The 23,285-nt window shown below is 49.1% G+C and overlaps 1 protein-coding gene across 1 annotated transcript in view; it reads left to right on the top strand.

The window, feature by feature from the left end:
* The first annotated feature begins 2,141 nt into the window (after nt 1-2,141).
* Nucleotides 2,142-23,285, top strand: part of LMX1B (LIM homeobox transcription factor 1 beta) — an 83,849-nt gene continuing 62,705 nt past the window's right edge. The window contains exons 1-2 of the mRNA XM_005529146.3: nt 2,142-2,364; nt 2,664-2,850. Of these exons, the coding sequence (XP_005529203.1) occupies nt 2,226-2,364; nt 2,664-2,850 (326 nt within the window). The 5' untranslated portion in view covers nt 2,142-2,225. The remainder of the gene's footprint in view (nt 2,365-2,663; nt 2,851-23,285) is intronic.

Genomic DNA, 23,285 nt, shown 5'->3' with positions numbered 1-23,285 from the left:
GCATTTCGTTTTTCGTTAAAAGCATTATATAAACCTATATAACACCTCATCGAATTGTTCTCGGGGCAGGAGCGAGAATAACAATTACCCGGCGCAGTGCTCGTATATACACACGGAGAGAAGCAACAAACCTTTAGCGTGATATTTGCGAGTAAAAGCCCACGAACAAAGCTGGAATTACTGCTGCGGGTGCAGGGCTAGGGACTTTCGCTCTGCTTCCCAGTCCCGCTGCTCAGCGCCGCCTTTTCGTTGGGTTTTGAGGAGTTGTGTTGTTGTTTTGGGGTTTTTTTTCCGTTTTTTTTTTATAGCGAGAATTTATGAAAACTCCTGCGGAAACGGGCTTTTTTGTAGAAGATAATTATTGAAGATAATTTGATGGAAGCCTTGTGTGATGGAGAATTCCCAATCCTTACGTGAAAATAGGAAGGCATCACAAAAAATTAATGTGAACGAGCAGCTTTTGCGCCACTGATTGAACTGTGAAATCTTAGAAGCCTTTATCTTGATCTCAGAATTAAATAACCATATATTATTTTTTTCTGTATTAACGACAAAGATTTTCCGATTTCTACTGTCTAGAACAAAAACAAAGGAGCTCTATTACTGAAAACCTTTTCCAAAATAATTTACTAAAACACAGTGACGAATTTATTTAAAATATTTTTTCCGTACGAAAACGGCATAAAAATAAGTTTTATCTTAAGACCCACAAAATAGAAGCATTAAGTAATTCAAGTTAACACTCGTCCTGCTTATTAAGTATCAATATTTTGGGAGCATTACAAAATAAACTCTTTCTTTTGGCAGGGTCATGGCACATCACGGCTTACATTAAGAATCTTCGCAAAGAATCTTTCCTGGACTTTCCTTTCCTCATATTTAGATTTTTAAAGATATCGGTTGAAAAAAGCAAGCAAAGATACAAACAAAAACGAACAAATACAAAAATCACGAAAGGGCAGCCGGCTGCCTGGGGTCCGGCGCTCCATGCAGGATCGCCTTTCCCGTGGGTTTTTCCCTCAGAGGGAATCCCGGTGCGGTGAGCTTGGACGGGGCTGTCCCGCACACGCACGTGCCGCACACCGCACCGAGCCCTGCGCGTTCAAAAGCGTCAGCGAGCAACCCGAGCGGGCAGCGCTGCTGCGGAGCGGCCACGGGCTCCGCCGCCACAGAAGCAGCCGCAGCCCTCGGGCCGCTGCTCCGCCCGAGCTTTGCCGCTGGCAGCCACGGCCCGACGGCTCGGAGCCGTCCTTCGAAACACGGGCGTTCGCGGCGCAGTCCTCGGTGCCCCGTCCCGCCCGCGGGACAGGGCCGCATCCCCGCCGGAGCAGGGCGGCCCGAGGGAGGCTCCTGCCTCCACCTGCCCGCGGCCCGGCGCTGGACGCGCGCTGCTACCTACCCCGGACAGGGCAGGAGCCAAGAGCCGCCGTCGGGCCGGGAGCGGCGCGGGGCGCGGACCGCGGAGCCGAGCAGCCGGGGACCCGCTCATGCGCCACCCTCAGTAGCCAAGATCTCTCTCCCCGTCCGCGGCTCGCGAGGGCGCGACCCGGGCCCGCGCTGTCCGCACCGCTCGGCCGCCCCGGGGTGCACGGAGCTGGCCGCCCCGGGCGCCGCCGCGCTTCAGGGGCCGCCGGGGCCCGGCGGGGCCAGGGCACTATTTGACGTCGAGGAGACGGATCACCGCGGCGCAGCGATACGCCGCGCACCAATGGAGTTCAAATGTCAGCAAGTTTGAGGAGGGGTGAGGCGTCGGGGGGTGTGTTCCTCCGCCGCGGCCCCTGCTCTAAACGGCGCGGCTCCTCGGGCCGCCGCACGGCTTCAGGGGCTGGGAGCGCCGGGGGCCCCGTGCCCCGCCCGGCCCGCCGCGCCCGCGCTCCGCCCGGCACGGCCCGCCCCGGGAGGGCCCTCCGCGCCAAGCAGGGCGTGGGTCCGGCGCTGCCGGCGAGCAGGTGACACCGCGGCTGCCCGGCGCCGTGTGCGCGGCATGTGCGCGCCCGTGTAGCGGGGCGGCCCCATGGGCGGCGGCGCCGGCTCCTGCCTCTGCCCCCCGTCTCTGGAAGCCCGGGCAGGAAACGCTCCTCATGTCTTCCAGATAAAAATAAAAGCGACTCCTTCCTCCCGGCCGCAGAGTGTCCCCGCGCCCGGCCCGACGCGGGGCTGAGCTGGCCCCGCCGCCCGGCAGCGCCTCTCCCCGCCGCCCGGAGCGCCGGGCCGCTCCGCCGCTCATGGACATCGCGACGGCTCCCGAATCCTTGGAGAGGTGCTTCCCGCGGGGCCCACCGGACTGCGCCAAGATGCTGGACGGCATTAAAATGGAAGACCACCCCTTGCGCTCGGGGCCGGCCACACTGGGAGTGCTGCTGGGTGAGTTGCCGGTCACTTCTCGACTACGCCGAAAGCGGCCCCGCGCACCGCTCGGTGCCCGGGGCTGCGCTCCGAGGGGCCCGGTCGGTGCGATGCGGGCTGTGGCCGCTCAGCCCCTGACCGGTGCGGGGCGCGGGACCGGCGGCAGCCGTCGAGCTCGGTGTTAGCAACCGGCTGGGCCGGGCGGACTTGCGCTGCCCGGGACGGGGACTGGATAGCGGGGCCGGGTCGTGTCGGGGCTGGGAGCGGGGCCAGGTGGGGCCAGGGCCGGCGCCTGACGCCGCTGTCTGCCGTTGCAGGGTCGGAGTGCCAGCACCAGGCCGTCTGCGAGGGCTGCCAGCGGCCCATCTCGGACCGGTTCCTGATGCGGGTGAACGAGTCCTCCTGGCATGAGGAGTGCCTACAGTGCGCCGCGTGCCAGCAGGCGCTCACCACCAGCTGCTACTTCCGGGACCGCAAGCTCTACTGCAAGCAGGACTACCAACAGTAAGGGCGCGGGGGGCGGCGGGGGTCCCGCCGGGGCGCCCCGGCGCGGCCCGGGGCGAGCGGCGGACGCCGGGCGTGCTCCCGCTCGGGCCGCACCCCGTGCCCGGCGGAGCGGGGCAGCCCGGCACCGGGCTCACGGCTACGGATGGTGGCCCCGGTGAGAGGGGACCCCGGCGTAGGCTGCGCGGCGGGCACGAACGGGACCGAAGACACCGAGCCGCGGCGTCCGACCAGGCAGGGCGCTGCCCCCCGGCCCGGGCCCGCCGCGGTCCCGTACCGTGCGGCACCGGCGGACGGGACGGTGATGGGGCGGCCCGGCCCGGGCTGCTCAGGCGGCGCCGCGCTCAGAGCCGTCCCGCGGCGCTCTCCTGCCCGCCGCAAGTCCCGTCCCGCCGCCGCCCGCTGCCCCGGAGCAGCTCCGGGAGGCCCGAGGGCAGCCCCAGCGCCGGCTGGCCCGCAGAACGGCCGATGCCGCTGCCCGGCGGCGGGGCCGGGGCTCGCCGGGGCTGCGGGCCGGCCCGGTGGAGCGGCCGTCGGGCGCGGCGGGGCCCGGCCGAGGGAGCGGTGCAGCGGCGGGAGAAGCCCGGCTCTGGGGCTGGCCAGGGCCCCGGCCCCGCCGTTGCCCGCGCTCTCTCTTATTCCGGCTTTATCCCCAAATGTCAGGCGCTGTTGGGAGCGGCCCCCGCCGCGCCGCGGCCCCGCGCAGGGACGGAGCCCGGCCCCGCGCCGGGCCGCCCTCCCCTGCAGAAGCCCACTTCATGCTTGTCACCTAAATTGAGGATCCTTTTTGTGCCGGGAGGGGGGCGAACATGGGCATTTCAATCACTAGGACATAATATGGCTCTGCTAGAAGTCTGGCAACAAACAAAGAACAACAACTATTGGTTTGCATCAACTTTTGTCAGGCATTCAGCAGGCATCCAGAAAGGCCTGAAGTGGCTTAGTGGCAACAATGTGCATTTCATAGCTACAGCATGAAAATCCATCTCCATGGAAACGGGTAGTAAATGCTAACATGACATGCTGAGTATAAATATTGTGAGGGTTATAACTCTTGTATAAATGGCCCAGATAAATGTCCCCCTGTTTAGGAATTACAACAAAACATGTTATTTCATGCTGCAGCTCTCTCTAGCTCCCGGAGAGTCCTCCATAGCCCGGGCACGGTGCATGGGAATAACTCGAGGCTTGCCCGTGGGCTGCCGCCGTCCCGCCCTTGTGGGGCTGCGGCACCTTTAGGGGTTTTCTCGTGCCCGGTTTAGGAAACCCGTCCACAGGCTTTGCCTTTCGTTTTTACACAAAATAAACCACCCTGTGGTAGCCGTAGTTGTAAATTGATGAAACTTCTTTTTCTGTAGGTAGTAACACCTTATATATTTTTTTGTTAATTAGTAAAGAATATCGAATAGTCTTCAGGCTACCTAAAAAAAACATTATTTGGCAATGTAAATATTTACATTAATTTCAAATAAATGTACCTTCTACGTCCCAAACTTTAGTTTCTGTAAAATAAAGAATTGTACTCAGCGACCTAAAAAGCAAGATCAGACACTATCGCTTTGTAAAACAAAAATACTTTTCTGACTGAAAACAGAATTGTTACTGCTTCAGAACTTCCCGTGTTTCCAAAAGCCTCCAATTGTAGAGGGGAAAAATGGGGTAAGCGGGCTGCCGAGCAATAAAAAGATATCAACATGTTGGCCTTTGTTGAATCCCAGCACCTAGTGTGACATGACATGGTGCCCTGCTGTGTGTGCCCCCGAGGACTGACAGCGGCAGCGGCTCACGGGAAGGGGAGGGGAGACACGCTAAATCAAAAATTGTTTTCTCTGAGATTTTATTAGCCCAAAAGAGCAAACATGTGAAACTGTGCTGACACGGATTGTGTGCCCTTTCAGAGCTGGAGACATATTCGTTTATGGTAGCTAGAGGATAAAAATAGCTGTGTGTCCGTGCAAGTGGCCCTGGGCTGTGCAGCACAGAGGGTCAGTTTTATCCATCAGACTGTGGGCAGTGAAGCCATGAGTGAGCTGTGAGAGACAGCTCCAGCGAGGGGACACAGCCAGTGCTGGAACACCAGCATGGGAAATGCCTGTGTGCTCAATGAGAATGCCTTGTGGTAGTGAGATGGAACAGAACCGGTACGGATAAACACATGGATCAGTAATATCAGATGCTTTTTGTTATCCTGAGTCCTATTTACAGATACCTGGGAAAAATAATTAAAAAAAAAAAAAAAAAAAAAAAAGGAGAATAAAGTTTACTTAAATATCTCAGATCCTGAAATTTGCCCTAAATAGATTTTTCTGTACGTAGTAATGTAATTTTAAAGGTCAGATTTCTCCAGAACTCCCAGGACTATAATCAAGTGCTGTGTATATATCTTTGGGAAAATGGTGTCTCATCTTTCTAATGAAAGCAAGCTTCTGATGGGTCAGATATCAGACCTTACACCTTTCCCTGGGTCAGGAATGATTGCTGCCCATCTTTGGATGAGGGCATTTCACATTAGGGGGAAGGGTGAAAGCAGTTTTTCTTTTTCTTATTTCTTTTTCTTTTTTTTAAGAAAAATGTTGGCTGTGTGAAGCTACCCTTATGCTTGGAATGTTATAGCACGTCCTGGGGGAGGTGGATTAGTAGCCCAAGCCCAGTTTGAAGTACTCAGAGGTGCCTGATAAATGTAATTTATCACAAAAATATCATCAGTATGTCAGTGGGATAAGCTGGGCGTGTATTTTGGTCTCTTTTTAAAGAAGGAATTCAACACATTCTTGCATGAGTACATTCTGATGTTTTAAGTTAATGCAAAGTACTTATTTTTCTAAAATTTAGGATTTTGAGGGTCAGGTGCATTTGATGGCAAGGATTTTAAGAAAAAAAAAAATCCCAGAGCAGTGGCATCAGGGAAGGCTGGCTTTCACAAACCCCAGTCAATCAGAATCTCTTTGATTTTAATTAGAACGTTGCCAAATTGGCACACTTTTGGAACCTTACACTGTGGGGTTTTTTTCTTTAAAAGAAGTTTTCTTTCTGACAAACTAAAATTTTCAGAATTAATGTTTTGGTTTTTTTCAAAAATAGAAGGCTTGTGGTAGTTGTATTTTGGTTCTTTGCTTACGTGAATTTACTTATTGTATCACTGATAACAGTGCTTTCTACTACAAAACGTTAGTATTTAAAAATGATATATTTCTTTTCCATTTGTGTATTTACTTTTTTTTTTTCTTGTGACTGTGCTTTTCTGGTTTGTATTTCTCTCACTGCTCAGTGTTATATAACAATTTGCCCTAGTTCTTGCTGATAGTAAAAAAAAAAATATATGTTATGAAAAATAACTGTTCCAGGATATGTATTTCATATGTAAGCAATTGATATAATTTATAGAAAGATCTGTATTCCTGTTTTAGTTTTGGAAATAAAGGCTGTAAAAAAGGTTTGTATTCAAGGGACCAGATAGCAAACACCCACAGCTGCTATTTCCTAATTTTTCCTTAATGCGTTCTAAGTTTTGCTTAGGGTGAGAAAGAGAAATATTCAGGCTTGTGTTCTTTTAGACGTGTCAGGTATTGTTTTAGCATCACTTTTGGATGCTATTAAAAAAGACCCACTATGTATTTCTGTTCTTCATCTTTGAGTCCTTTCTTGTCGGTGGCTGGGCTCAGTTTTGCTGTGCAGGCAGCTCGGAGTAACACGTTCCTCGCAGGAAGGAAAGGAAACCCCATGGAGCCTCGGTGCTGCGGGGAAGCCTTGCCCTCTCCAGATTTTGGGAATGCTTTCACGCGAGCGTAACACTGAGGCTGATGTTTCTCAGTTCAGTTGCCTTTTTGGTCCAAAATATAACAAGAGCTTTCCGTCAGCGAGTGTCTCGGTTTTGTGGCTGTTATTTCTCGCACAGCACGGGCTGTGGAATGTGGCAAGAGCCCGGTGCAGGAGGGAGCAGAGCTCCCGGACTCTGCTGCGTGCACAGTGGACAATAGCAATCTGCTAAGGGCAGGATTTGATGTGTTTCCAGCGTTCCTGTTTTGTTTTTAACGGAGGAGCCGTTCTGCTCACGGCTGCAGTCGTGCAACACTGTGAGCTCGGCAGAACCGTGTGGCTCGGGGGATCCCTCCAGTTGCCTTCGCCCTGTGCTGGACGGGCGCTGGTCCTTGTGTGCGCGTCACCAGGGAACAACACAGAAACCAGGTGAAACTTAGAGACAGGAGCAGCCTAAGCACATGCCCGGGACATGGAGCAATGATAGAAGTTATGTCATCCACTAAAAATGCTTTTCCAAGTCACCGGAATACTCTGGCATTTTTCTGAAAATCCCACCAGCCTTGCACCGTCGGTCTCATCGCCCCCCCCCAGTGCTGTGTCCGATCAGATTTTGTGGCATCTCGAAGCAGTCCCCAGGGCGGGAGCCCGGAGGAAATGTGGCTGTTGTTTCAGCCGCTGACGTCAGGGGGTGGCCGCGCTGGCCCCGCGGGTCCCGCTGCCCGCCGAGCTCCGGCCCCGCCGCGCCCCGGCCGCGCTGCCCGCGGCCACCCGGGCCCGAGCCGTGCGAGGCGGGGGTCTGGCGTGGAACGTGTTGGGAGGATTTGGGGAGACATTTTGGTTTGCTGCTGCAATCACTAGAACGTTGGATAAAATAATTGCGATGGAAAAATACGATTTGCGCTGATCCGTGGCAGAAAAAGATAGGGAAAATCTTTGTGCGGTATAGGCAGTATGCGGTTAAATTAACAGCAGGGTAATTTATAATGCTTTGCCTCTATCTTGAGGAAAAAAAAATAATCATAGATGTGAAATACATTGCAAAAATTTCTTCACTTATTAGAACAAGCAGAAATATTTTGCATTCTGTTTAGAAACTGAGGCTGTTATTTTTTGGTCTAAATTTTTGAGGTAGTCCAAAGGCATACATCCCCTTTCCAACTATCAATAATATATCGTGATAAAACAGCTGGATTATAATGTCTCTTTTTAAACTAATTATGTTATTAGTGTGTTTCAATGGTAAATACGCACCCCTGTCGCTTCCCTCCGTTTTGGAGCAGCGTGTAAAGCCTGGTATCTCTAAAAAAGTGCTCACTGCTCTGGTGAACCTGAAAGGGGGGGGGCGGCAGATTTAGCCAGCGGCTGCATTCAGATATCTGGGCAGAAATATTCGGGAGAAAAAGGAGAATGCTTTTCCTAAGGCAGCTGTGGCTTTGGGTTTCCCCCCCCCCCCCCCCAATTCCAGACAAAATTTGGATTGATACTAAATCTTCTGTTTCTTGCAGTAACAGGAATTGATTCAATTTTATTTAATACCTCTTTCTTCTGGAACGGCGAGCGCAGCAGATAAAGGGATTGATTAGAGGAGATCTGAGCCCCCCGTGCCCTCGGTGTGGAGGCCAGCGGGAGCTTTGGGAGCTCGGGGAGCTTTGGGAGCTCGGGGAACTCGGGGAGCTTGGGGAGGTTTGGGAACTCGGGGAGCTTTGGGAACTCGGGGAGCCGGGGGAGCTTTGGGAGCTTTGGGAGCTCGGGGAGCTTGGGGAGCTTTGGGAACTCGGGGAACTCGGGGAGCTTGGGGAGGTTTGGGAGCTCGGGGAGCTTGAGGAGCTCGGGGAGGTCGGGGAGCTTTGGGAACTCAGGGAGCTTGAGCAGCTCGGGGAGGTCGGGGAGCTCGGGGAGCTTGGGGAGCTCGGGGAGCTTGAGCAGCTCGGGGAGCTCGGGGAGCTTGGGGAGCTCGGGGAGCCGGGGGAGCTCGGGGAACTCGGGGAGCTTGAGGAGCTTGGGGAGCTCGGGGAGCTTGGGGAGCTCGGGGAGCTCGGGGAGCCGGGGGAGCTCGGGGAACTCGGGGAGCTTGAGGAGCTTGGGGAGCTCGGGGAGCTTGGGGAGCTCGGGGAGGCTCCGTCTCGAGGAGCAGCTGGGCCCTCCCGGCTGCGGGGAGAGCTCTCCGGGGCCGTGCGGGCACAGCCGCACCCGAGCCCCCACGGGTGGCTGCTGGTGTGGCTCGTGCGGCGATTTCGGGGCAAGACAGAGGGCTCAGTGCTCAGTGACCGCTTCGTGTTTGTTGTCACTGCCAGGCTGAGAGCTGAGGCCGTGCCTGCCTGCCGTGCACGGAGCCCCCCGCGCTCCGCAGGGCTCGTGGCAGCTTGGGGAGAATGGGGAGGGTAAATATAACAACAACATTTCAGGGCAAAATTAGAAAAGGATTCTGCACTGCTTGGGCCAGCTTGGACCGTGCCACGAGCTGCATAAAATACAGAGTCAGAGAAAGACTGTGGATTTCGAACCCCAGCAGGATGGACAAAGGCCGTTGCTGTGTCTTCTCTAGAAGGTGTACAAGGGCAAATGACAGACTTGCAAAAAACAGAAAAATTCTTCTCTTTGCCTGCAGTTTTTTTTCCCCTCACAATAAGTCATGTTAATGCTCAAGTGAGGTAAGAAACAAGCAAATAGATAAATAAAATGATGAAGTGACTTAATCAGCAATCTCCAGTAAAGGTAAACAAACCAGGTATTGCTCTGGGATGGTTTGGTGTGGTAGGAAGGGGTTTTGGCATGATTTGGGATGATTACATTACTCACAAGGCAAAGATTGACTCATAATGAAATGACAGTTTCTTGTTCATTGCAGAACATAAAATTTCCACATTTGTTTTGAAACAAAGGACAAGATTAGTTATAAGTAACAATGTGTTGTGGGCCCCAACAGCTGAGTCTGCAGCAGCCAAACAAGGGAACTAGAGGAGTCTTGAGATAAATGGGTGCAATTAGGAACAGAATTTTCCTTTCTCCAGGTGAATTGAAATAACTAAATGAAGTGGGCAGGAAGTTTTTATTGAATATCCACCTTGCAGACTGTGTAGTTGTGGTTTGGTATAGCCAAAGCTATGAATGAAAACGGATCTTTTTGATAAAAAAGCATTAGAATTTATTTAGAAAGCAGAGATATTTTCTGAGTTATGGTGTTTTATAAAATGTAACAGGGAGATAACCTCATTTTGCAGCAGTGGAGCCTTAACAGCACTGGTTACATTTGGGAAGGAGGCATCGCTTTTCTCCATTAGTCACTAAGTAAAAAAAATACATTAACAGCTTCACATCTAACTTAAAATAAATTTTGAAAGTCAAGCTAGATTTCCGAGTCTGAGAGAATAAATTATAAAAAAGAAAAAAGATTAAAATACTCATAAGGTAAAATGAGCCTGAGTTTTTGTTTGAAATGCAGTGTGTTTCTAACATGCATGCTAATATAGATCTGAATCTTCAGCGCATTGTTCAGGCAAATTATTCACTGGTTTTAGAAGCCTCTTTAAATTCAATACAAGATTGAGACAGATACTCGACTTTTTTCCTTCTTTTTAAAAAATTGTTTTTACATATCAACCTTACATTTACTTTACATTCCTGGACTTGCTGTAGCTAGACTTATACTTCTGAAAGGCATTTCTGTCTTCCCCTTGCCTTGCTCTTCGGCATACCTGCAGCTGCTCTGGCCACGCTGGGAGAGCCGTGTCCAGCAGCCCTGAGCCCAGACACAGCCCCTGGCCCCAGCGGCCCTGCCAGGAGCAGGGTGGGAGGATGAGGGCTCCTGTCCCTGGGCCTCAACAGGCTGCTGTCAAAACAGACATTTTGCAAAATGGTTGTTAAATAACAAATTACCGGTAACTGTTTTCTCCTCATATATGACCAACACGTACCCCGAACAGATGTGCTGCCATGGCCCTTCCTCGTGTGCTGAATGCACCTCATAAGTAGAAACACCACACGTGCTATGCCGTGCCATTCTAATGCAGATCATTTGGAAGCAAAACCCTTAAAGGGAAGTGTCTGCTGTCTCAGGAGGGTGCAGTGTTGAGGTCAGCACTGCCTAGTGGCACTCAGGGTCTGGTTGCACCAGCAGCCCAGCCCACCTGTGCATGGCTCATCACCTCGCTCTCACAGAATGGGGGCTTTGCCTTTCAAAAACTATTTGCCTGTGGGCAGAGAACAACTAGACTTTTCTGAGATTGTATTACAGTAAAGGGATTGTTAATATGACTAATTTCAGTTCATTATTTTCTTGCGTTTGAAATTTTACAGTGATCTTCCTCACAGATACAGGAGAACTGCTGCAGCACAAATTGATTAAATGCCCTTGATATCAGCATAAATAAGGTATAGCACATTTCGTCGGGACTTGATAAGTGTTTGTCTGATTCTCCTGTAACAGGCAAATAGAATGTTTGTCATGGAGGTCATCTCTTTGCTTCCGGTACATAATATTTTCTTTAATATGCACAAAATTTTCCTCTGCAAACACTGACATGAACTTGTGAACATGAAATTCCTACTGGCTTCAGTGAGAGCCATTCTCACTCCTCCAAGGAGGGAATTTGGCTCTTGATTTTACTGTAATCAGTGTTTTATTTGTAATGTACAAGAGTGCACGTGCACTCTCCCAGTAAGAGCTGATGGGATTTATGTGCACATGCTGAGGACCAAATCCTCTGGTAGCTGTCAGGAAGTTTACTTTCACATGCTTGTTCCTTGGTGTAACCTGAATCACCATTCACTGATGACAAAAACAAAACAAAACCAAAGAAAGAATAATTGTCTACTTTTTTTTTGCAGTTGTTACTTTCATCATGCTAGTATTATGATAGGAAGCAAGCAAGCTTGAATTTGCAGAAGAAACCATGAATATCATTTTAAAACATTTTTGGTTACATCCAGGGATTGCTTTGATAGAGAGAAGCACCACTGCTCTTTGGAGGCTGGCACTGGTGCATTCCTTGTGTGTTAGCAAGGGAGCACGTGTGCTGCATCCTGTGGATGGGGTCAGTTTGATGGGGACAGCTCTCCAGTCCCCAGCAGAGGAGCTGGGCAGGGTGCTGGGCTCTGCTTGAGCAGCTGGAGCCAAGGTTTGGCAGCTCTGTGGAACTGGACCCTGGGACTGGGGCTGTGGCACAATACCCACCAAAGCTCATTAGTGAGAAAGGCCAAGCTCTCCTCCAACACCGACCCCCAGAGCAGCTGTATCCAACCTGTGAGATCCTGGCAGAATGATGTGTTCAGGATATTGGAGCTGCAGTGCTGTGGCTGGAAGCTCCCAAGGGTCCAAAGTCATGTGCTGTGGTGGATGGATGGCGCCTGGCATGGGGAGGAAGCTGCTGCTCCCTGCCTGGGTGGGGTGGGCTCATGCAGATTACCTGTACAGGTAATCTGGTCTGCTGGTCTTCCAGCATTTCTGGCTTTCCAGAAGAGGAAGACCTGACCCTCCCCCCTCCTCCACCCCACTGTTAATAATCATGGTTTGCAGACTAAATATCTGTTCCATGAATGTTTGTACATGCAAGCCTGAGTCAGCCCCTGCCATCCCTGCGGAGCTCCCCTCGATGCAGTGTGCACGACGGGGAAGGGTGCTTGTGGGGCTGGCAGGGCATTCTCCAGCAGCCCCCAGCAGCCAGGGACATTCCCTGTGCAGAGGGGCTGGCGCTGACCCTCCACAGGCCCCGGGCAGGCACTTGAGCCAGCAAATCCCAGCTCCCAGCAGTGCCAGTGAAGCCAATTGCCCTGGCGTGCAGCAGCTTGCAGTGTCATGCAAGGTCAGTTTACCTGACAGCAAGTGTCTAGTGAAGGCTCAGTGGAGCTGCTCACTGCAGCTTTTGGGGATATGGCTTTTCATAGGCCTAAGCTTTTCACCCCCCTTAAGCAGAAGTTGCAGTTTAACATCATGAGTTGTTTTCACAGTCGGATCTTGGCGTATCTGGCAATAAGAAAACTTCTCCCTATGGAGTTTAACCCCATGGGGTGAGGTTCCACTCACACTGGAGTTGATACAGAAAGTGTGGTGGGACCCTACATGAGCGTTAGCACCAGCGGTGAGGCTGGTTATTGTTAAGTGTGCAAATAGTGCAAAAATACAAATGGAGGAAAACAATTTGATGGAAGAAATGGCAGTGTAATAATCTTGCAGCAATGCTATCTCTGCATGGCATTATTCGTTTGAACCTGCCAGGCTCTCTTCTTGGAGCAGCAACAAATAAGTGATTCAGCTGCTGGGAGCAGAAAGTGTTAATAGCATTGACAGCTCCTTTGGTAATGGAGGAACAGGCGGATCCTACTACCAGGGATTCCCGCTGCGCCCTGGCTGCTCCTGGCCGGAGCTGCTGTGGAACAAAGTTCCAGGGAGGAGGCAGAGTTTGTATTTCAGCAGCAGCTTTCCTTCATGTCTTGCACTGGGGCTGCAGAGGCACGCATGACCTTTGTGGGGTCGCTGAACTTGGGGGGGGTGTCCTGAGCTGCAGGGAGCCAGCACTCTCTGGGATGTGAGGCTCCCACCAGCTCCTTCCATCTCACCTCACCTCGCAGCCCGTGCTGGGGCTAGTTCCCAGCATGGTTTTGTGAGCGTAGAATAAATTAGCCATAATGGCGCCTGCATTCATTTTATGTGGGAGAATCCCCAGGGATTCCAGAGCAATTACAGGGAGTGCAGTCTTGCCCAGTGCAGCGTCCTTCCCATCCTGCTGCTGTTCCCCACAGAGGGCAGCAAGAGGGGGCAGGAGGGCCGGGTGATGCAGTGCTGGTAGCTGCAGCATCCTTTGTGGCAAAGCCAGCACAGGGTGGTCTCTGGTCCCACTGCACTCCACGGCTGTCCCAGGGTGCCGGGACTGAGCACCAGCAGCAGTGCAGCTTGCTCGGCTGATGTGCCCTACAGAAAGGCTGGAAAACAGGCCCAAGGCAAGTGCACCGCCTTGGCTTCGTTCATGTGCCTTGAACACTGGTTGTCTTGAGTAATTGAAGCCTGTCCCGTTTGTGGCTTTTTTCTTTAAAAATTTCAGCTCATGCTTTGGCAGGGTTTTGTCTGAGTGCACAGCGGATACATTCAATGACAAGAGTTATAACGTTCAATTTATTGGATGCCACAATTAAACCTCAGGTTTTTCACCCAACCATGGGAAAGCTAATTGGACGTTGTCACTCAGGCAGGAAAACACACAAACAAGGGCAATCCACAGCCCCGGATCCCAACAATGTGATTTTCATCACCTTACCAGTCTTTGGGGAGTCTTCAACTTCCATCTGGAAGTACCTTCAACCCTTTCCACCTACAGATCTTGAAATACCTATAACAGAGAGAAAACCAAAATTACATGGAGTTTATTGCCATTTCAGAAGGAAAAAAGTGTTTGAAAAAGTTTATTCAGGAAGCCAAGGGAAGTTAAGTGGGAGACATTTGCCATTTCATCAGTCTGTTGGTGATAGCCATTCATGTCATAAATGGTTTGTGTCATTTGATGCCAAAAATAACACAATTTTCCTCCCAAAAGGCCTATAGGGTTTTTTTGCAATAAATGTTTATTTGTTAATAATACACTTTAAACAGTCCAGCCTTGACCTCAAGTCTCCAAAAGAATCCATCTTCTCTCTGCAAAATCCTGCAAAGTTTGTGTAATTTTTTCTGGGAAGGTGTAATTGATGGCGCAGTGAAGGGCAGTGTGTTTGCTTTAACTACTGCAGCTGCGTGGATTAACTGTTTATAAGGGCCTACTGTGCTGTGAATGGCGACTTGCTTAGATTTCAGGCTTTAGTTGACAGCACTTCCTAATTGTTCCTTGGATTTGCTTAAGTTCAATCAGTAAAAATAAATTTCTGTACTGAGCTCACCCATCGTTCTTTCCTCACCACTGCTTCAGAACCTTTGAAATGCTCATTTGTAGGAGTTCGATTCCACGTCCCACCCTGCAGCCTTGAGATGGGGGTGACCAGGACAGGGGCTGAGTGGGGCTGAACTTGTCCCACATCTCCTCTCGATTTCAGAAGAAATGTCAGAGGAATTAGGGTGCCAAGCAAATAACCTGCACTCAAATATCTTTGTCAGGCTTTCGGGTGTACTAATGGGAGTCTCTGGAGTCAAACAGAGAACTGACAGATACAAAGTGTGATTAAATATTCAAAAATGTTACAAAGGACTTTGTAAATATCTGTGATATGGAAACTGTTGTTTTGGGAGAAAATAGTAAGTAGGAGAATTAATTTGTGATATGTTAAACTGTTTTGAAATTGCCCTGCCAAAAGCTGGAGTTGGATTTCTACTGGAAAAGTGTTTGTGGAATGTCAGTGGCATGTGACCAGTACCACAGTAAGGCAACAATTGTTTCTTCACTAAATCACCAACTACCACTGATTTAAACAATGTTAAATCACATTTTCAGCTGTTTTTGTTCTTCCATCAGCCACTCTGATCCTTCTCTTACAATTTTTCATGTGAACTTTCACTAAACAAGCAAAGTATTAAGGCATTTGTCAGATATTTTTTTGTTAGTCCTTAAATGAAAACGTGCTTTTCTAGAACTCTGGAGGACTTATTTCCTCTAAGATCATCTGAACTGTGGGAGAGAGTTACACATTTAATTTCTCAAAGCAGTTCAGCTCCCAGTGCTAGTTTGTTTTCAGTTCAACAGACACTTGGATAAAATAAAGAACAGTATGTATAAAATGAATGGAATTCATTTTTCTTTGAACATTTCACATTTGTGGAGCTAAATTGTTTGGATAACATGGACACTCAGGTGCTTTGTATAAAGCTGATTTTAGTGGCACTCCATAGCACTAAATGGCACTAATTATTTGCTGAGAATATGTTTGTAGTTTATTAATTGTAACAATTATACGATGCTTTAAAAATCTTTATTTTGAGAATCAAAGCTTCTGGCTTGGGCTGTGCTCCCACATTTAGAAATTGGCTAATTTTACTCAATCTCCTCAAGTGCAACAAGGCAGAGTTACACACACAACTGGTTGAAGAACTGGGTGCCTTCAGGTGCCCAGGCTGTGTGGTAAGTGGTCACTTACTTCCCAGGGGCATTTTCTGGGACAGTCTGAGCACAGTAACCTGTACTGGCAGGGGCTGGCTGTTCACAGGATCACAGGATCACAGGATGGGTAAGGCAGGAAGGGACCATGGTGGGTCACCTGGTCCAACCTCCTCTCTCAAGCAGGGTCATCCCAGAGCACATGGTGCAGGATTGCATCCAGATAGCTCTGGAATATCCTCAGTGGAGGAGGCCCTACACTCTGCCTGGACAATCTGCTCTAGTGCGTGGTCACCCATGCAGTAAGGAAGCTCTTCTCACGTTCAGGTGGAACTTTATATCCGTTAGTTCCTGCCTGTTGTCCAGGGCAGATACACGTGCAGGCTCACGCAGTGGCTGCGCAGCCATGCAGGTGACCCAGCTGCTGTGCCCAGGAACAGCGGCAGTGTAGCCCCCTGCTCCTCTGCACCAGGCTTCGAGGTTTGTCCTGTCCTGTCCTGTCCTGTCCTGTCCTGTCCTCCTCCTCTGTCCTAGAAGTGAGTCCTGTGCAGCCCTTGTGTGTGTCCTCTCAAGCCTCCTCAGGCAGGAGAGCACGGTGCTGCCACCCTGTCCTGTGCCATGCAGGCTGACCCTGACCCTCCTGGCTGAGCCCAGAAAGCAGCATGGGGGGCCCAGAGGCTGCAGAAGGAACACAGGGGTGCAGATGCCCCTCCTGGCTCCGTGAAGTTTCTCCTGATTCATCCTCAGGTGATTCATGCTCTCAGCATCGGTTGCTTGTTTGTGAAACTGAAAAGAAGCAATCTGAAACTGTCGCATTACTGAGGCTAATGTGGATTTGCTCCCTTAAGAGGATGTTAAAAGTCCCTTTGTTGTAGAGATATTGAGCTTTACCATGTTTTAGTGTTTTTGTCAACTTTCTTTGGTATTAAATCAAGTGACAAAACATTTAACTTTATCCCTGTGCATGAGCACTTGTGCTAATTAATTCAGTAACTCTTTTGACCTTGTGTTTAAAAGATCCCAACTGGTGCTGTTCCTGCCCAGACACCACCATCCCTCAGTGCCCTCGGTTGTTCTTGAAGCATGGCTGTGATGGGGATGGCTGGCATCCATGCTCTCTTATATTCTTGTAATAGCAAACATTAAGAAAGTTAAAGGGACAAATGAATAAGAGAAAAAGTAGAAAAGCCAAGGAGCAATTAAATGTAACTTTTCATCATGAAAAGGATTTCACTGGTTTATCTTCTAATAAGATTATGTCACTGACACAAGTACCTAGGAGCCTGTGATTGACAGCCTCCTGTACTTTTATCAGGCAGTGTGACACTAAACCTCGGGGCCTTTTGTCCGATAGAGTGAGCTCACGGAAACTCTCCGTCCTAATCCCCTTATTCATGTCAGGCACAGAAAAGAAGTTCTGATCAGATGGCATCTTACAACAGTGTCACCTCCACCCCCTTGGTGCTGGATGGACATGGGACATGGAACGCTTTGTTCTCTGGCTGTGCCGTGCTCCTGCCCGCGGCATCGCAGCCCTGCTCCTGGGCCCGGCGCTGGCGTGTCCTGCCCAGCACTGCCCTGCACCAGGCACAGCTGCTGCCTGGGCAAACTGTGGCTGCAGGGCAGGAGAATCCCTGAGAGACAGTAGGATGATTTACAGGCTATCTTGTTTACAGGCTATATTTTGTTTATATTTTAGTTTTATTTCTTTGAAGAGCGGAAGACTTTTAAAGGGAATACTTTCTCTTGTGCTGTGTCTGGAAGATCATGTAGTGAAATGTCTTACTGAGCTTCTTCAAACTTTGCACCCAGGCGAAAGAGTAAGTGGAACTAAACCCCTATCTTTTCAGAAGCATAGGATCAATGTTGTAGAAGTCAGCAATCGATCCCAGTGCTGGTATTATAAGTTTCATAGCTCCAGCCCTTTCTTAGTTGTAGGAATTCCTTTGTGCGTATCCCTGCGGTAACCTATTGCAAATAGCGGTTCCCTGTGGTGCTTTATTTACTTGTCCAACTGTTTGGAAGTCTGTTAGTCTAAAGATCAGATGCTCTGAAACAAATCTTATTACCTTAACCAGCTCTGCAAATTCTTCTTTCTCCATTTTTATTGACTTCTTTTCAGCTAGAACTAATACATGTGCAGCAGGTGGGCAACTACATCTTTCAAAGTTTAGCCCCTCAGATTTAACATGAGAAACTATAAATCTTTTTGTTTTCCTTGGAAAATGTGGGAAACCACAGCTATTTGAAGAGTTGCCTCCTCAGTGGATTTGTGAAGTTTATACTGGTTGCTGTAATTTTTGAAACAGAGGTCTGGGAAATTTTGAAAGAATGCTGCTTTCTGGGGCATAGTCCAATTAATTACTTTTTTCCTTTCATGAAGTATTTTTTCAAGCTGCAATCAAAAGCAACAGAATGGGAAAATTTTCAGATTTTTTTTCTTTTCATCCAGCCTGGCACCACTGGCAGAAAAACTGCATCAAACTTCCTCCAACTCATCTGCTACAAGCTGGTTCTGTCAGCACTACTCACCAGTTCCCGTTTGAGAAGGTGTGTCCAGCTTCTCTGTATTTTTCATCTCTATGCACATTTTTAAAGTAATTTTAGATGCAAAAAGTCAGTGCTAATTAAATGTTTTAAGAAGTCATCCTTCAGGAATTCCCCCTGTCCCCCGCCTCAGCTCCTGGTGACCTCGTGCTCCCTGGTGGGTGCTCACATCCCATCCTGGGCAGATGCTGCCTCTCTTGTGGCGCTTTGCTCCAGCAGATGTCAAAGTCCTTTGCAGACCGACCTGCCTGGGGTTCCTGCAGGCTGGGGCCTGTCCCAGGCATGTTCATCCCTGGGACACACAATTTCTTCCCATGTCTTCTTAGGACCAGGCTGCCCCAGGAGCCAGGATGGGAATGTTCCCATGTCTGGGGTGTGTGGAGCCGTTCGCTGCTGCTCTGCCTGTGTTTGTTTTTCCGCTGTAAGCACCAGCAGCTGCCAACATGAAGTGCAAAAGGGAGTATACACAGGATCTTACTTTTAAAAAACAGCACACAAAGGAACCTGCAAGGCTGTGGCTTTCCTGCAGCAGAGCATGTTTGCTATGAACAGCCAGCTCTGCTGGGATCTTGGGAGTGCAATCTGGTGTCAGTTTGCTGTGGCCTCCGCAGCATGCACAGGCTGGAGGTGCTCTGCTGAACAGAGCATTATGTGCCCTGGAAGTCCACAGGGCTGCTATAATCCATGCATGTCTGTAAACTTCTCAGGTCAATTAACTGATAGATGAATTGAGCAGGCAGTGTGATGTCAGGGTGAGCCTGGGGAGAAGGTTCAGTAAAACTGTGAAGGGAATCAAAACATTGGCAAAAGCTGTACTGAAATACTGGAGTGTTGAACAGACATGAAGTGTTAAACGCAAGCAGAAGCAATGTGATATGAGGCTGTGTATATATCAGAGAAGGGGACCTCAGGAAGCAGCTGGGATCCTGTCAGTATCCCAGGTTTGAACCTGAGGGCTGTTTACCATGGTGCCAGTTTGGAGTGTCCTGCCCTAACACTGAACACGTCTGTTGCAGAAAGGTGCAGGAAATAAAGCGTGTTCTGCGTCTTCCAAAGGGAACCAAGCCTCGCTGTGTGCCCTGACACTACACAGAACAGCTCCTCTTGCTTTCCTTGACGTGTCCTGTCCTTCTCTGAGCAAGAGGCTCAATAAACAGGGAAAAAAACATCCACCCACAGTGTGTTTGGGCTGGTGTTCCTGCATCAGCAGCACTTGATGCTTCAGCATTCTCATTGAAAGAAAAATAACATTTGTTTGGATCAAAAAAAAAAAAAAAAAAACCCAAAAAAAAACCCCAACAAAACCCCCCCTTTGGGGATTGAATTTCAGAGCCTCCCTGCCTTACTCTCAGCCCCCTCTGAAGACTGAAATGATTTGTGAGCCAGGTCCTGTGACCCAGGGAGTCATCAAGCAGCAGAGAAGGGAAACATTTGGAGTTCAGAGGGACAGTGGGTTTGATGACCAGTGTAAGACAATGCAGATGTTTCAGATCATGAGGTCTCTGAGGATGATAGAAAAATGCCCCTAACAGCCTCTCGGCTGGGGTCTTCTCTGCTGCCCTTTTTCCTTGGTATAATGTTGTCACATCTCACAGGATTACATTTTTAGGGTTTATCATGGAAAAATCTTGATGCTTTTTGCATTAGGTAATTCTGATGAGCAGGGTGGGATTTTAATTTCCCACTGGGAAGTGAGTTACTGCTCTGCCCCATGGGTGGTGGCAGGAACACCCAGACCAGTGGTGATGGGGCTGGGCTGTGTGTGTTGCCAGCCCTGACAGTGGCCCATGTAGAGCTGGCTGAATGGAGGTGAGCCAGAAGAACAAGAGTTTTCAGACAAGAGTCCAACAATGATGGCATGTCCCATTGTCTTTCCTGATACAGACAGAGATTTTCTGGAAGGAGGAAAGGTCTGGAACAAGGAAAGTAAAATACTGATGGAGGAGGAGAAGGAGGAGGATAAATCATTCATGATCCAGCAGTAGGTCTGCTAAACATCTAGGCACCAACCACTTGCCATATTGGCTCTGTCCAGTCCCAGCCTGTTGATCTTGGTGCTCCTGCCCTCAGGAGGAGTAGAGAAGGACCAGTGGGAGAGCATCCACCCTGTGGACAGGAGCTCTGGGACCAGGCCCCAGCACAGGTATTTGAACCTGCATTGCACCCAGGGCAAAGCATCCCTCAGCATTGCTGCTGGGCCAAAGAGGCATGTAAGTCTGACACCCAGGTTGGTGGAAGAGTAGGCCAGAATTCTGTACTGAACACGTGTTCAAGCACCAGGAGAACAGCACAGGCTATGGAGCCCAAGCTGGAGAAACAAACCCTGCTTCTCTCTGTTCTAATAATAGATGAGAAACAGCAGCCACCAGTCCTGTTGTGCCTGCTGTTATCTCTGCTGGTCAGAGACCATGCCCATACCAAGCTCAGTGCAGGGCTGAGGCACCAGAGACCCTGTGGGGCTTGAGGATCGCTTTATTCCCAGACAGGAATCACAGTGAGATGCCTAAGAGACCTAAGAGAGCAGCCTGAGCACCAAGGTAGGCATGGGTGCAAGCACCTCATGCTCTCACCAGTCAGTCCCAACACAGCTGGAAGTGACAGTGGGCACCTTTTCCTGATTCCATGGAGCAAAGTCCCATCCCATGCTGCTGCCAGAGTATGTGGGCAGTGGGGCTGGGCCTGGGCTCACCTCACTGGGTGTCCTGCAGCCACTGCTGCAGCAGCAAATCTCGAATTACATCTGCACTGAGAAAATAGGATACAGAACTTAAAATACTGGGGGTTTGTTTGTTTATTTGTTTGCTTGTTTGTTTGTTTGTTTAAAAAAAAGCCAACTGCCAACTGCTGGCTTGGGGGAGTGCGGGGGCTCTTCAAGGTCTTCCTGACATCTGCCTTGCTGGGAGGAGGGTGTGCCCTGCACCCACTGTAGGAGGGGATGGAAGGGGCTGCAGTGGGGTCGGTGCTGGCACCTGACCCTGCCCAGCCCCTGACAGGCAGGGCTGGAGCACTGCAGCTGCCAGGGCAAGGCAGCAGCAGCAGGTTTGCATCTTGGCACTGCTGCCAAGGGGACTCTGGCTGGAACTATTCCCGTGGACGCTGCCAAGCTGGAGCCTGGCAGAAGAGCGAGAATTTCCTAACTGTGACAAATGCCTGCCTGAAAAAAATGTGTGTTTATTTATCAGTGGTGAGTTCAATTAGCCTGAGCTTTGGAAAAGCTGTCTCATTGCTCCGACAGCCTCCCTCGCTATTTGAACCACCTCTGCTCAGGAAAACAGTAGATAATGTTTTGCTTTAAAAAAGTGTAGGAACTGCTTATTGCTGGTGCTCCCTTTTGCAGCCCAGCTTTGACTTCTGATGCTAACTGGAGTGGGAACATGCCTTCTTGTGTTTGCTATCGAGAGGCAAGTGTTTCGGGCCTTCTGTAGCTGATGGTAGGTTACTGTTTTCTTATTGCCTATAGCTAAAAAAATGAAACCAGAACTTCGCCCCCAGAGAACTTCTGTCACAGGGGGTTTAATTGAAAAGCCTCATTTGTGATCTGTGATTGTGATAAAATTGACTTTGTGATTTTGAAGAGGTGGCTGCAACCTCAGTGTGGTTCCCTGCCAGTGGGACAGACACAGTTTTGCCTTTTGACTTTGGCACTCAGCACTGGGCTTATGATGGAATCTGAGCATGGCCTTTATTGTCATTATGGTTGAAGGAGCGTTGTTACAGGCACAACTGGAGTTTTGTAAGCATATGCTGGAACATACGCTTAAGATATTAAAAAGAGGTTTTCAATAACAATCATGTTTAGAAACAAATGACCTTGGTTTTCCATTTCTGGGCTGTTCTGTGTGAAGCCAAATGATCACTGTTCCAGGGATGCAATCTGCTGCATTGACTTTGGGTTTTCAGGCACAAGAGAAGCAAGCTGCCTACTTTAAAATGGTGCTGAGCTAGCAACAAAGCTTCTGCCTCCAAAACAGCTCCACAAAGTACCATCTCTGGTAATCAGCTGATTTTTTTAGGTCATATGTAAATTAAGAACACATCTGCTTTCCATATGTCTCACAAACACAGCTTACATGTGTTTTTGGATGTATTATCTTAATCACATTTATTGGCCAAAGCAAAAAAAAAACCTTGAATTTTAAAATATTTTTGGATTCATAATATTATAAAATCAACAACTATAAAGCAGATGAGTCATGTACTGCACTGCAGTTACAGTGTACAATTGCAACAAGTATTTAAGGGCTGTATTTCTTAACTGGATCAAAATCTATAGGCAACTTTACTATCTCTCCTGTATTTTTGTCTAACAGAGATCTAAAGAAAAATTAATTACACTTCTCTGACTGATTGTTATTCTGCTGAAGTATGGTTCTAATCCTTATTAACATTCTCTAAAGTCATGCATGAAATATGACTTTTGCACCACACTCTGTGGCATATGTTTTCTCTTTCCAGTATATTTTTCAAACTATCTTCAACCCTCACTGCTGTTCATTATTTTAAGATAGGTTTAAAGTTTGCCACAGTCTCAAAACTGATCCAGTACAGAGCAGTGCAAGGAAAAAAAATGACACACCATTCTGCTCATGAACACAAATTGCTTCTGATTATTTAGCTTTGAATGTTCCCCTCATACTGTTTTTATTAAAAGCTCCAGTATATTTATTCTTGATAGTGTCTTCAATTAAATTAAAAAGAGTCCCTTTTCTATAGCAGTATGTAAAGAAAATAGTTGTTACAACCGCAAAATTACCGAAAAAACCTGGTTCTAGTAAAGTACTACTTCAGTTCAACAACCACAGCACGAAGTTTGCTGTTTTCTTGTAAACTTTCCAGCCGTTAGATAAACAGCGTCTGTGTCTTCACACAGAGCTGCACCCTCACATTGTCTGGGGACAGTTGTTTTCCTGAAGGTCTCTGCAAAATGTATGGTCCATTAATCCATTTGTCAGTATTGGAAATTTGGATAGAGAGTGATTCTTTGGCCAGTGGTGAGCAGTTCCTCTGCTCTAGGAACAGTTCATGTAAGAAATTGCTGGAAGAGCTGGGCAGAGCACTTCAGTGCCTCCCAAGTGCCATTAATTTGAGCTGTGACAAGGGGAAGGAAAGTTGTTACAA

Source organism: Pseudopodoces humilis, chromosome 22, assembly GCF_049639895.1.
Source record: "Pseudopodoces humilis isolate 2021_Gansu_Grassland_sample_001 chromosome 22, ASM4963989v1, whole genome shotgun sequence".
NCBI classification, from domain to species: domain Eukaryota; kingdom Metazoa; phylum Chordata; class Aves; order Passeriformes; family Paridae; genus Pseudopodoces; species Pseudopodoces humilis.
This window is presented reverse-complemented; position numbering and strand designations above follow the sequence as displayed.